This window comes from Rhipicephalus sanguineus, chromosome 7, assembly GCF_013339695.2.
Source record: "Rhipicephalus sanguineus isolate Rsan-2018 chromosome 7, BIME_Rsan_1.4, whole genome shotgun sequence".
NCBI classification, from domain to species: domain Eukaryota; kingdom Metazoa; phylum Arthropoda; class Arachnida; order Ixodida; family Ixodidae; genus Rhipicephalus; species Rhipicephalus sanguineus.
The window spans coordinates 143,361,663-143,374,865 of NC_051182.1; the positions used below are offsets into that span (position 1 = coordinate 143,361,663).

At 46.7% G+C, this 13,203-nt stretch overlaps 1 protein-coding gene across 2 annotated transcripts in view; it reads right to left on the reverse strand.

Annotated features, from left to right (window-relative positions):
- LOC119400124 (nucleosome-remodeling factor subunit BPTF) overlaps nt 1–13,203 on the reverse strand; it is a 56,246-nt gene continuing 43,043 nt past the window's right edge. For both annotated transcript variants that reach the window (XM_037667085.2, XM_037667084.2), the window contains 9 exons: nt 11,806–12,042; nt 11,037–11,304; nt 10,489–10,714; nt 9,293–9,400; nt 8,510–8,829; nt 7,465–7,638; nt 4,822–5,017; nt 4,000–4,084; nt 1–3,340 (listed from right to left, as the gene is read on the reverse strand). In XM_037667085.2, coding sequence (XP_037523013.1) covers nt 3,144–3,340; nt 4,000–4,084; nt 4,822–5,017; nt 7,465–7,638; nt 8,510–8,829; nt 9,293–9,400; nt 10,489–10,714; nt 11,037–11,304; nt 11,806–12,042 — 1,811 coding nt within the window. In that variant the 3' untranslated portion in view covers nt 1–3,143. The remainder of the gene's footprint in view (nt 3,341–3,999; nt 4,085–4,821; nt 5,018–7,464; nt 7,639–8,509; nt 8,830–9,292; nt 9,401–10,488; nt 10,715–11,036; nt 11,305–11,805; nt 12,043–13,203) is intronic.

Genomic DNA, 13,203 nt, shown 5'->3' on the forward strand with positions numbered 1-13,203 from the left:
TTGCTCGATATAATTTATTTTTTTTTGTCGTTTTTCATACAAATAACATGTTTTACAATGTTACACATCTTGCAATGTAGCAGTCGCCATTTTGTCATCTTTTTAACCATTTTTGCAACATGCACGTTTGCAGTACAACTCTCCACGTGTGACGCATCATGTATGACTCCCCTCCTTCACACAACCCCACATTGCGAGTGGAGAAATGGTCAAAAGATGGCCGGCCCAACCAAAAAAGGCAGCGTCGACGTGTGAAAAGTGGCGACGAGCGCAAGTTGTCTTGTCACCGCTTTTGACAACCATGTTCATAAACAAAAACTGGCGGCGGCGATTCGCTCGGCGCGCTGGTTGCAAATGTCGGCGGAGAGAGGCAAGCAGAGATGGTGAGGGACAATGGTAATGATTATGTACAGGGCGCATGGGTGCTCCGGAAAACGCAAATTTGCGTTACTGCGAACAAAAAAAAAAAAAAAAAAAAACGTTTCTGGGTTCGGGATACCCGCCTTTTTTTTTTTTTCCTTCAATCCCATTCTCGGCGGACAAGCTCAAATCCATCTATTCCATTTGCAGCTTCGGAAAGTTCAGTTAGATCACTGGTTTGCTGTAAACTTGCATATGCACTTCGGCAGCGTCGGTGTAAACGCGAACAGGAAATAACATTGACCGAGACAGTGTAATTACGCAGGCGTACGACGTGAAAATTGGACTGTAGCTTCTTTCCAAGGTCGGTGCATATTTATGAACTACAATAATCAGTCTGAACTACAATATCGACTGGTTTAAAGGGACACTAAAGAGAAAAAAGATTTTTCTTGTATCCATAAATTAATCTTCCACAATACCAAAACCACCACGCTTGCTGCGAGAAGGTGCTTGGTAAGCGAGAAAACGTGCAAAAAGAAAATGCGCGTGGCGATGCCACCTTGAAGTTCCCGCACGAATCAGCGTGTCATCATAGATTTTGAAGACATCTACAAGGGCCTACGTTGTTCCTGATCAGTAAAAATGAAGTAGATTGTCCTCTGAGGGGGCCAGAGACTCAACATACCAAGCTTCAGAAAATTTTGTTGAGCCGATGCTGCCAAAATAATGAAAAATAGCTTGAAATCCATGACGTCACGTGCAGAGATTTCGGCGTGAAATTTAAAAATGAAAGTTTGACCTTGATTTTCTAATCAATTAATAAACCTATGATGGTGAAATAACATTACAGTTTACAAATACAATTGATCAATCCAAACAGACTCATTGTTTCACTTTAGTGCCCTTTAAAAGACAACAGGTGCACCTGGTGAGAAGAAAACTCGAAGCAAATTTTAGACGCGTCGCTGTCACGCTTGGGCAAATGCTAGTTTTTGGCATCTCGAACTTAGTTTCACGATCGCAAGTGACAGCGGACCTACTATTTGCGTTTTAGCATGAAAACCTTTTATTCTTGAGTCTTTCACACATCCACCTGTATTTCTAAAATTTTGCACAGAGACCGATCTGCAATGCAATCAGAAACTTAGCTTTTCTACGTAACGCAAGACATTGCTGAAGTTGGCAGTTAAGCATTTGTCGCAAACAAAGAAAAACCTGAAAACTGTCAACGTTTTTCTACTTCTTCGCATTCAAATTTAATCCGGCGTTGTGAATAGGTTTTACAGAAGTTCGACTGCCTTTATTTTTCAAAGCAGTACAGCAATCAATGAAACGAAGTTTTGATGTTGGTTATTTTTTTCATTCACGTATTTCATACATTTAGTTGGATGGCACAGGCAATCGTAGCAAAAAAAAAATGCAAATGAGCACCGAGCAGACAGGCAATGAGCTCTAAACAAAAGCTACTGTGCAGTTTTTGTACTGGATGAACGTCTTTTAGTACAGTGTCGCTCAAAAGTAACCAATGCGAAGATTGTGCCATTTCACCAATGACCATTATAACAATTTCGCGGGCCACGACCTTTTTTCCATTTTCTCAATAAAGTGGAGGTCGTCTTGGACTTGTTTCTTGTGTTCTTTTTTCGTCACTGCCCACAACGCTTTTTGCACACAGACTTGTTCTTTTCAACGGAATAAATATTTACTACGTAACCACAATGTACAATGCTTGAAAGAATTAAAAACAAAAGCTCTGCGAAGCGAGTCCAGGATAACATGCGCTTTCTCCAGTCTCTGTCGACGCAAGCTTCGGAGTGAACTGCGGCTGTTCATCTCGAAAATGCATAGGTCAAATCGCAACTAAATACATTCGCGCGCACGCACACACACGCAAAAAAAAAGGAGGTCTACATAACATGTCATGTTTTTAGTTGATAAACGAAGCCAGCGGCAACGCGTGAAAAACACCGTACCGCGCCGTTTTTACAGAAAAAAAAACTACCACGCAACCCTGCATCCCCCCCAAAAATCCTGTACATATTAATACACAATTTCACGAATTGTCTTCCCTTATTCACACTTTTAAAAATGAGTTTCACAAATAGCTTCAGGCCAGGGATACAGTGCGGGTGAAAAAATTCTATAAAAAAGAAAGAAGGAAAAACACTGTCAGACAATTTTGCATTCGCAATGCATGAGAAATAGTAAGCGTGAAAAGACACGGCTGCAATTAAAAAAAAAACGGCACTTAATGCATGGCTCCACAAAATACACGCGGAGGTGTACGGCACGAGGAGGAACAAACGAACAAAAAAATGGTGTCGGTGGCACGCGCTGTATTGATGAGGCTGCTATGGCAATGACGAGACATCATCTCCCTCTACACTATGTACAAAATTTTTTTTCTCTTTCCGTCGCCCGAAAAAAGGCCACGCGAAGACTCGAAACTCGCGCCGAGATGCTGCGGCACCGGGATGCTGTGATTAGACAGTCAACACGACGGTGTGGAGTCCGAAACGCGACAGATAGTGAATGAGCGGCTCCGCGTGCGCACAGCACCGTGGAGTTGGAGTCCTGGCTCTCCGAATGTCCGCGGAGCGACGTCACCGGCACGCGTCTCGACGACGGTGCGCTTGGTTTCTGACGAATAGCGTCGGCACACAATGACAGTTCATGTTTCATGACTGTGTTGTAGTACGCGGTTCGGTGTGCGTTGTTGCGCCACGCGCACGCTCCCTTTCTTTCGGCGGGACTCCGCGGCAAGCTCCTCCGCCGTCAGGTCACCACGAGATGCTTTCGCGGAACACCTTGATTTTGTGGACGAAGAACGCCTCGAGCACTTCGGCGCACTGGTAGAAGGGCGAGTTTCGCGGGTTGTAGTAGCGGCAGTTGTCGAAGATCTTGGTCATGTCGCCGATGAACTCGCTCAGCTTCTGGTAGTGGCGAGTCTGCAACCGCCGCTCTATGGTCTGTAGGTCTGCGAAAACAAAGAGAAAACGTTTTGCTTCTTAGCATGTACCTATGCTTCTTCTGTTTCTGCGACAGTGACGATGCTAGCCCCATTGCAACAGTAAAAGAAAAAAGGTTATCATCTAGACGTAATGCTCCTGTGAAATCACTATTGCTGTTCAGTTCTTTTATGATAAGGAAGGACATGGCACTCAAGAGTCGAAAAGCGGCTCCAAAATTGCAATTTCAATCTCATTATTCTCGCATTCACGAGGCCCTTCTGCACTGATCTGCAAATATTGGCTTCGAAATTATGTTTATAAACAGCAACTGCGCGCACCCTTGAATTAAAGTCTAAACTCAACCAACTTCAACCACCGGCTGCTCGTGAACTATGTACTCCACCGGTGCCATTCAGGTCTTGTTTGAAAACCTCGCGTTTCCAGCATTTTATTTTTTCTCAGTAGGCGACCACAGCTTGCACAAATGAGCCAATCATGACCGCGGAATTTGATTCAGATCACGCTTGATACAGCTCTTAATGCAGTGCTGATGGCAAGTTGCTACTTCATTTAAACAACCTATAACGAAGATGCTAACAGCGGGAGCTACTTTGATCTTGTCCTCACAATCCTCACTCACACAAGCCTCACACCTGTTTACAGTATAAGAATTGCGTTTACTCACCCATAGGTTCTTTTATGATCGTGTAGTAGTCTGGTGCCTCCTTTGCGTCGACAGGTTCTAAGAAAGGCCAGGCCATCTTGTGCGTCTGCCAACCAGAGGCAAGGAACAGAAAAAAAGGTTTGCAGGCATGTTATTCACCTGCCATAACACTCACAATTTCAACGTTCAGTTGATACTACATACCGGCTACCTTACTATCACAGAAGTGGCAAGTGTACACTAAATTCCCTTACTAATATAAGCAGATGCCGCGTGTAAACCCACGTCACCAATTACAACCACAGCACACTTCAAATTTTCTCGTGTTGCAAGTGCTATAGACAAACCAACTTTTGGTGAGGTAGGGTGAAACCAAACATTAAAAATTAAATCACTACAAAGATTTCATAATTTACAAGAGCAGCTGAGCACTAGTGAATTGGTTGTTGCAACAACAGCTCCATCTCTGGTATTACATTACTACGAAGACTTTACAACAATAGTTCAGCAGAATACAATCAGTCACAACAACAATTCCATTTCCAGTGTTGCAAAAGTGTTCCTATCGAATAAAACTCTTTGTTTAGCAAGTGCATCACTACAGAAACCCTACAACAGTACTTATGCTGAATATGGCAAGCCACTACAATAACAGCTATATTGCACCTGGTTAAGGCGTGTGGCATAATAAAGTACAACCAACACAACAGCTTACATAAACGCCCTCAGTAATCTTCGCGTTTTGCAAAATGTTACAGACAAGCTAGAACTTTTGAAATCTTTTTTTAAATGCTTTCTCTAATTCCTGTCACGCATGCAACTACCGATGCATCTGTCCCTCACCTGAAGACTCTTCAGCAGCTTGCGGAGGTTGTCGAAGTCCTTCGGCTGCAGGGGCTTCAGGTTGGCCTGGTTGATGTTGCTGTTGCGCTGGCACGTGGGGCAGATGTACTCCTCGATGGAGTCCGCCTCGCTCTGGAGCACCCCGACGCACCGGCCGTGGAACCAGTCCTGGCACTGGTCGCAGCAGATGTAGAACCTGCATGCACAAAGGGGGGGTGAAACGGTAGCAGCATAAGACTACGCATGGCACGCAATGTGGCACGTGCTGCAACTTTGAACCGACTACAGTAGAACCCCGCTGATACGTTTTCGAAGGGACCGTAGGAAATAAACGTAAGAGACGGGAAACGTAAGAGCCAAAAAACAGGAAAAACGGCAAAATATTTAGTGGTACAGAATTTTATTTCAATTCTTACGAGCAGCACGAAAATTGGCGCGCTCAGCCGCGATCTAGCTCGCTGGATAGAAACGCGGAGCTTAGGACGGCCTCATCCACAGAAATGTAATCATGATTTTTTTAACACCAACAGCTGTAGGCATGAAAGAACTAAGCACACGCAATCACGACCGGCGCGGCGAGTCCGACCGCGAACCGCACGCACGACCATGCGAGCTCCAACCAGCTCGAACTCCTCCCGTTCTCCGACAAATAACGATGATGATGAGTCTACGCCAACGCGATGGCAGAAGTCATAGAGTTTCATACAATAACCTAGAGAGGAAACTGGCGCTGCGATCGTTCAACCACCATGGGAATGATGGGAAGTACAGGCTTCGGATTGGATAGTGTTAGCTAGCGAACTGTCTACGGATCTTTTTCTACAGTTTCAGTTTCGTTCTTCGCGAGGCGTGGGTAGTGGGGTGCGTTTTAAAGCATTCAAGCAGCGCCTTTGTTGTTCAAAGAGGCTGAAGACCGCTATATCTCTTGGTTTGCTGCGACGCAGCAGCTTTACAGGCTGTATTTGACAGTTTTAGCAAAGCGTCGTGCACTCACCGCTGCGCACAGATGTAGTGTCCCATGTCAGTGCAGCAAACTGCATCGAGTTCACGTTTATTTGATAAGCGCGTCTTACCAAACTCGTTCACATCAGCTGCAAAACGACGGCGAAGCTAAGTAGACGCACCGTCGCGCTCCTCTGACTCGACTTCACTGCAAAACGAGAGATGCGTTGGAGGCAGACCACTTGAACAGACGCACCTGGCATCGCAGCAGACGATACGTTAAGTCTTTCTCACTCAATACAGTACTGTTATTTCCATAAATAGATAATGCCTACTTTCGAGGGAAAAACAAGCGTGTTTCTTTTCAAGTGTTGTACAAAAATAATTCATTATTTGGTGATGCCAAATCTGGAACACAATTGCAGAGCAATGCATACCCTGGTGGTTGAATTTGTCCAGGTTTCAGTTCCATCTCACGGTCACGCAAACTTTTTGCAATAAGTTTTACACACAAAAGAATGAAGCAAGTTTTAATTGGAATTAACTTCATATCACTTTGTTTTACACTCGGCAAACAAGCGTTGCGAATCTCAAGAACCTAATCCATCCGAAGCAAATCCGAAGCCTGTACTTCCCATCATTCCCATGGTGGTTGAAGCGCGTCTCAAGGAGCCCGCGTAGACACTAGCGCCAGATTCCCCTCTAGGTATTATTGTAAGAAACTCTATGGCAGAAGTGAATGCCAATCTCGAAGGCCTTGCTTTCGCAAGCAATTACGTCATACACGCCATGTTTGTGCAATGCAAATCTCAGAGGCTATGCTTTTGTCAATAGTAAATGCCAATCTCGAAGGCCTTGCTTTCGCGAGCAGTTACGTCATAGACGCCATCTTTGCAATTTGAATCTCGAAGGCCATGCTTTTGTTTGCATCAATTGAAAGATTCTGTTGCTTGCGCCTCTCATGCGGCTAATGTTACGGTCAAACGAGGCCAAGCTGCGTGAAAATGCACCATGGCTGCTCTCTTTGGTAGTCACTCGGTCGGCTCCGAGCGCACTTCGCGACGTATCATACGGGAACGGTCCGACAGTTACGACGTAACAGCGGGGTTCCCAATACATTGTATCCTATGGGAATTATGCTGGGACTGGCGGAAAACGACGTAACAGCCGGGAAAACGCAGCAGTGAGGAACGTAACAGCGGGGTTCTACTGTATTTATAATGAAGTTTAAAGGGGCAGCCGAAATACATTTGTTACAAGCATTCACTGTCTTTACTGCGATGTACCCAATGGGGCACTCAATTTCTATTACACATCCAAAGCAGATGGCACCTTCACAGCCCGAGTGACCACTACGTGGCCACATACGAGAAGAAATTTTTATTAAAATAAACGAAAAAAAAAGAACCTTAGTGAAACTTTGGTACGCTAAAATACTTGTACGTGAAATGAAAGCAGCATTTCCCAGGCGGATGCACACTTCGCTATTAGCGCAGTACACAAAAGCCGTACAATTATGCACACAAGATCACAAACTTCGCTGTATTACAAGAACTGCACAAACAACTGTTTTAAAGTTGCAGGTGGAAGCAGAGTTAGGTTCTGGGCTTTTACGTGCCGAAATCACTATATAATTATGAGGCAAGCCATAGCAGGGTGGAACGCTCGGATTTGGAGGTTAAAGCCAGTTGGCAGACTTACTGGGACTCGTCGTAGGGTTGCCTGCAGAGGCAGTAGAGCTCCTGCGTTGAACTCTTGTGGTCCTTCCGGCACTCGTTGCAGACATACTTGTCCATGGCTTTGGCCTGTACCTCGGTCAGGCCTATGCACTTGACGTGGAACCAGTTGGAACACAGGTCGCACCCAATCATGAACCTGCACACACACGGATAGACTTGTCACTGTTGCCACTGCTGCCACTTTTTTGCCAATCGCAACACGGAACATTTCGTCAGGCTGAACACAAACTCATTTAGTTGGGCCTGATAGATAGGCCTGACCAAAAATTGTTATGTTGCTCTACAAACACAGTTGGTTACAGTCTTTCTTGACAATGGGCTGGACTGGTTAGACCGAACCAAAAGTGAACACTAACACTCAAAAGTGTTTGGGTACCATGCCAAGGCAGCATGCTTGGCACAGTGTGAAGAATGCCATCACCCGTAGACATCTTTATAGACATCTTTTATGACGCGAGTCATAAAAGACTTCACAGAAGCGATAGCAACCTTCAAAAGCAATCGACCTAAAAAATGTGACCCTCGTTGGATATTTGGTGAAACATCCCTTGTCCCACAAGGATGCTAAAACTCTTTCAAAACTCTTTCACGTGAGAGGTGTTTTACGGAGTTGGAAGTTTTTATAATGAAGAGGCGTTGCCTCGCAGGCAAACAGCATCAACGATCTCTTTCTGTGTTTTCTTCCAAACGCACTACCGAAAGTGTGGCGCTAGCTTTGAAGACCAAACGAGTCAAAATAAAATGATGTATCTTGATATATTAAGTAAAAAAATTATTGCATCCGTGTGCGAAGCGTCCCCACATGACATCCCCCGGCCCGTTCGACCTGCTTATGAGAGTACACAAGGAAGTAGGGTTCACTGCACCCCCCACGAGATATGGAATTAATTTTGATGATGGGTTTAGGTGACAGAAAAACAAACATTTGCTTATTTGTCATCCCAGCCAAGTACTCTTTCCATACAGAGCAGCCAGGCTGCGAGAAAAGAATAAAGAGTCGAGCTCACTTTGAAGGGTCGTACGGTTTCTTGCAGATGCAGTACAGCTTGTGCTGGCCCACAGCTGCACCACCGGCGCTACCACGCTGCTTGGCGTGGCTGGCAGGCGTCGCAGAGTTGCCGCTGCCGACACGGTGGTGTGATGGCGCCGGCGGTGGCCGCTGTGCAGTCGGCACTTTTGCCTGCTTCTTCGGCCGCTTGGCCGCCACCGGCGGCGAGACGTCGCTGTCGCTGGTCTGCGACTGCGCCCGCTTGCGCGACGCCGCTGCTGCCGCGGCGGCGGCAGCGGCCGCGGCCTGCTGCTTGCTGCTCTCCAGGGTGCGCATCACCTGTGAGAGGAACCATGGCCCGTGTTCTCAAAAAAAGTCTTACGCTAAACTCATTCGTAAAGGCCAATTATAGCCAATGCTGATGCTGGACGTACCGTATCTTCTTGCGTATAACTCGCACAATGTGTACAGGAAACTTGGAGCTAAATTAAGGGTTCGAGATATATGCAAACTTTGGAGTGCAAGGTGGCTTCCCGGCACAGTAACGTAAGGAAAGTGGCTTTATGGCAATACGCACAAATTAAAAAAAAAAAAAACGAAACAAGTTTTTTTTTTTTTCTTGCAGGTTGCACTTGGAGGGGTGGGTTATAACGCAGGGGTGGGTTACACATGGGAAAATACGGTATTATGGTAGCCAGCCAATCTCGAGGACTGCTTATAAACAAAAAGCTTTGTGAATTCAGCCCCAGAATAGTCAAAGCCATCTCACGATAGCTCACGTGTTTCTTCCAGACCTGCTTACCTGTGCGACCTTCTCTTGAGGCGGTATCCGCGGCGTGACCAGCGTTGTCGGGGCGGCCACCGCCGCTGCTGCTGCCGCTCTTCGCTTTAGGTCGGCTTGAAGTTCGGTCTGCGCGGGGGAAAGCCATCGCCATTAGCCGTTCAACAATGGCCAAAGACGTCAAATGGTAGGTAATCACAATTGCGGATCGCAACAAGACATACAGGAGCACCCTAGAAATGACCAAAGTCAAAGCAGAGAAGGAACCTCGGTCTCATCAACAGTAACACACGAGTGTGCCCCAACAGCTGTACGTTGCTCTCGGAGCTGTATACAAAACAGCACAGAGGAGGAACCACAGGGCTGTCAACAGGAACACACGGACATGTCCTCACTGGCAGTCGTCGGGTCTTTACATTTGATCTTGGGGCTCCGCTACTTATTTCTATGGACAGTGTTAAGAACATGCATTTTTTTTACACATGATCAACAAACTAAAGCTGTATGAAGGACAGAAAGTTAAGCTAGTTTATAGAGATTCATTGTAAGAAAAGTTGGCCTGCACACGTAAACATGATGGACACAATCGAAGGGAAATGGAAAACCCAAACGCTGACCATCGGCTACCATCGCTAGAGCCACGGTGCGACCATTCAGCTGATGGTTGGCAATTGTGTAGGGGTTTGTAAACGTTCGTAACTTCGAATATTCGATTTGCAAGGCACTTTTGCTATTCTGAGTACTCAAACACCACATAACTTCATAACAGGTATTGAAATCACTACAAAGAATTTGATACTTGTGCTAGGTTTCGACAAATCCGATGCGTAAACAGACAAATTAGACAAATAAATAAATAGAGGAATTCCTACAGCTCTACATTTGTGTTGCTCATTTCCCTTCAACTACGCCTATGTTTTCACCCACAACTTTTTCAACAAAGCTTGTGATACGCACTTAAATTTGCCACATGAGAGAGAGAGGGCTCAGTCCTCAGAATAGCATAGATGCTTGCTAGGGTTAAGGCTTGGGCAAGTTGGTTCATCGTGCAAAGAAGGGAAAACAGCGCTGAATTTTGTACGAACACATGGGAACACATGTCATCTGTCTTCCTTTGTGTTTGTCCAAAATTCAGCACAACTGTTTTCCCTTCTTAGCATAGATGCACAGAGAGAAAGAGATAAGCCGAGCCGAGGAAGAAGCCAAGCCAAGCCCACCTGGATCTGAATCTGGAGCTCTTTCTCCATCAGTGCCCGCTTGCGCATGATCTCCCGCCGCAGGAACTCCGTCTGCCGCACGAGCACCTCGTGCAGCTTGGTCTGCGACGCCCGCGCCTTCCTCTCCTCGGCGCTCGCCTTGGCCCGCTGCCGCCGGCCAGTCGTCTTCTCGTCGCGCTCGATCTTGTCCACGATGCCCTTGAGCACTTGCTGGCAAACTGCAGCTCTGCAGGTTATGAAGAACGAACGCGTTTTTTATGCACTAAGTACCCAAGGCAGTTCAAGCAGTCATCTGGTTGAATTGCTTGAAGACGAGGCTGGGGACCAACACGTTTCCAGGGCGGACACTCTACCAATTGAGCTAACCAAGAAGCTAGCAATTGGCAGTGCAAGGGCAAATCAATCGACAACTCGAAGCGCATGGACACGGCATACTGCAAATCGGATCTGCGGAATCCCACAAGGTGACAGAAGGGCTAAGAAAGGAAAATGGACAGCCACGTGTTTGCCAGAATTTACAAAACAAATTCTGGCAAAGCATTACCTACCTTTGACCTTCGTCCTTGTGTTCGGCTGACTTGGTTTTGGACACCGGCGGTGAGACCGCGGGGCCACCACCCGACGAGGACGAAGACGAGGAAGAGGAGGAGGACGAAGAAGACGACGATGATGACGAGGAAGAGCTGCGGCCCACTCCCGCCGACACCGTGACAGCAGTGGGTGTACGCTGCAGCTGCTGGTGGTGTCGCTGCAGGGCCAGCAGCTTCTGCTGGATCTCGGGTGACGTCTGGGGATTCATCAGGGCTTGCCGTACAACTGGATGTGGGAGAAAGGAAAATGGTTGGAGATGCACATGCGACACGCTGGATATGGCAGTTCAACAAGAAACATAAGGGGGACATGGCACTTTAAAACATTTTATTTTGTGACTGATTGTGATGAAACTTCCTGCATTTATGTATAGTCATATTCATAAGCTGATTTCAAGTTTTGCACTACTTTTCTAGTAAAATATGTAGCTTTTGAAATCTAAAGCATCTTATGATCCTTTTTCGGGAGCAAGATTTTTTCTAGAATGGGAGAGCTACAAAGTAAACCAGCATATTGCAGTAATCTGGAACGAGAACTGTATGCAGTAGAACAAGAATGGATGATCTAAACCAATTCGATCAAAAGTTATCACATGCTGAACTTTCACGAGCCAAAGCCCAACTTGACATCGACCCACTCGTGAATGTTCAACGTCCGTTAGCCCCATTGCCCTTACGGCGTTCCCTTCAAGAGCAGACAGGACTGTACGGTGCAGCCTCGACTTACTCTGCTGCGTTATGGCTGGAGTGAGCACAAACTGCTGTGGCGAGTTGGGCGGCGAGGAGATGGGCGAGGCAGCGGGTGCTTCGCTCTTGACCGGTGTGGTGGGGACCTCTGCCACCTGCTTGACCGGAGTGGCTGGTGCAGCGGCAGGGGTCGTGGGCGTCTCCGTCTTGCTTGCAGCAGCAGCAGCAGCAGTGACAGAAGCAGCAGTGGCGGCAGCGGCAGCAGCTGGGGCCACGGCTAAGGTGAGCACAGACAAAAAAGCATGTGTAAATGGTGCAACTTGCAATTGAAAATGATGCTTGCTCCACTTTTTTTCCCCCACTCCCCACAAATTTCTGTCATTGCCAATTCAAAGTATGCCATATTTGCAACTCATCCAGCCTTCTGTATTTGTGTTACCCAAATCTGAGGTATTAGTAAGATAACACACACACGTACACTCGAACAAGATGTCTTCAAAGAGGTTAGGAATATGTCAGGTATTAAAAATAAATGACCTCAACAACTGCATGTATTCCCACCTCTCAACTCAAACCCATCAAAACAGACAGGCAGATTCTAACAACTGCTTCAAAGTGCGCTCCAAGTGAAGTTTTACCACTCATCTAAAGGTCAAACTGCACGGTGTGATTACAGGCACGATTGACGCGCGGCTGGTGCCACGTGCACACAGCAGAATCCATCACAAAATTGTGCTGCTGCGTGTTACTGCTCTAAGTAGAAAACAATGCCTAGCGCGGCGAGGTGCATTCGCATCAGCCAATCAGAGAGTGCAGTCAGGTGGCACTTGGTTTCTTCCAATGCCATCAGATGGCTCTGCTTGCCACACACCTCGGCGAAACTTTTTCACGGCAGAGCTGGTGTGCGCATTCGACAAAAACGTGTTTGTAAACAAGCAGCGGTCGCTCAGCATGCGGGAATTCCGTGGTCGCACTATCGCGCACAAACTTATATTTATTGTAGTGTTTTGTAATTTGGAGAGCACATTATTTTTGTGGAAACGCGGACAACTCCTGTAATTTGTACTTATGTTGTCTGGCAACCCGGAAAACGCAGCACGGGAGCGCCGCTGCATTTCTTGTGTGGGTGCTCTCGTATTGGCGGCAATGCGGCTGTACACCATGGGGTTCCACCACGCAGTTCCAGCCTAACTAAGGCTATGGCTTGTCAGTGCCAGCAACGTGTTTCAGTAACACGCTGCGAGTGCGCTGCTAAAGGTGTTGTAGCAAACCATGGCAGGGGTGACTTGGTGACTTAGCGGGGTTCTAGAACACTGTTCAAGTGTTCAGGGCTCACATTACAATTGCAAGAACCAGAACCATTGCTCTACAACAGAAAATGATGAAGAGCTGGCTACCCACTCCAAATCAAAAGTACCGGTGCAACAAGTAGAAATAA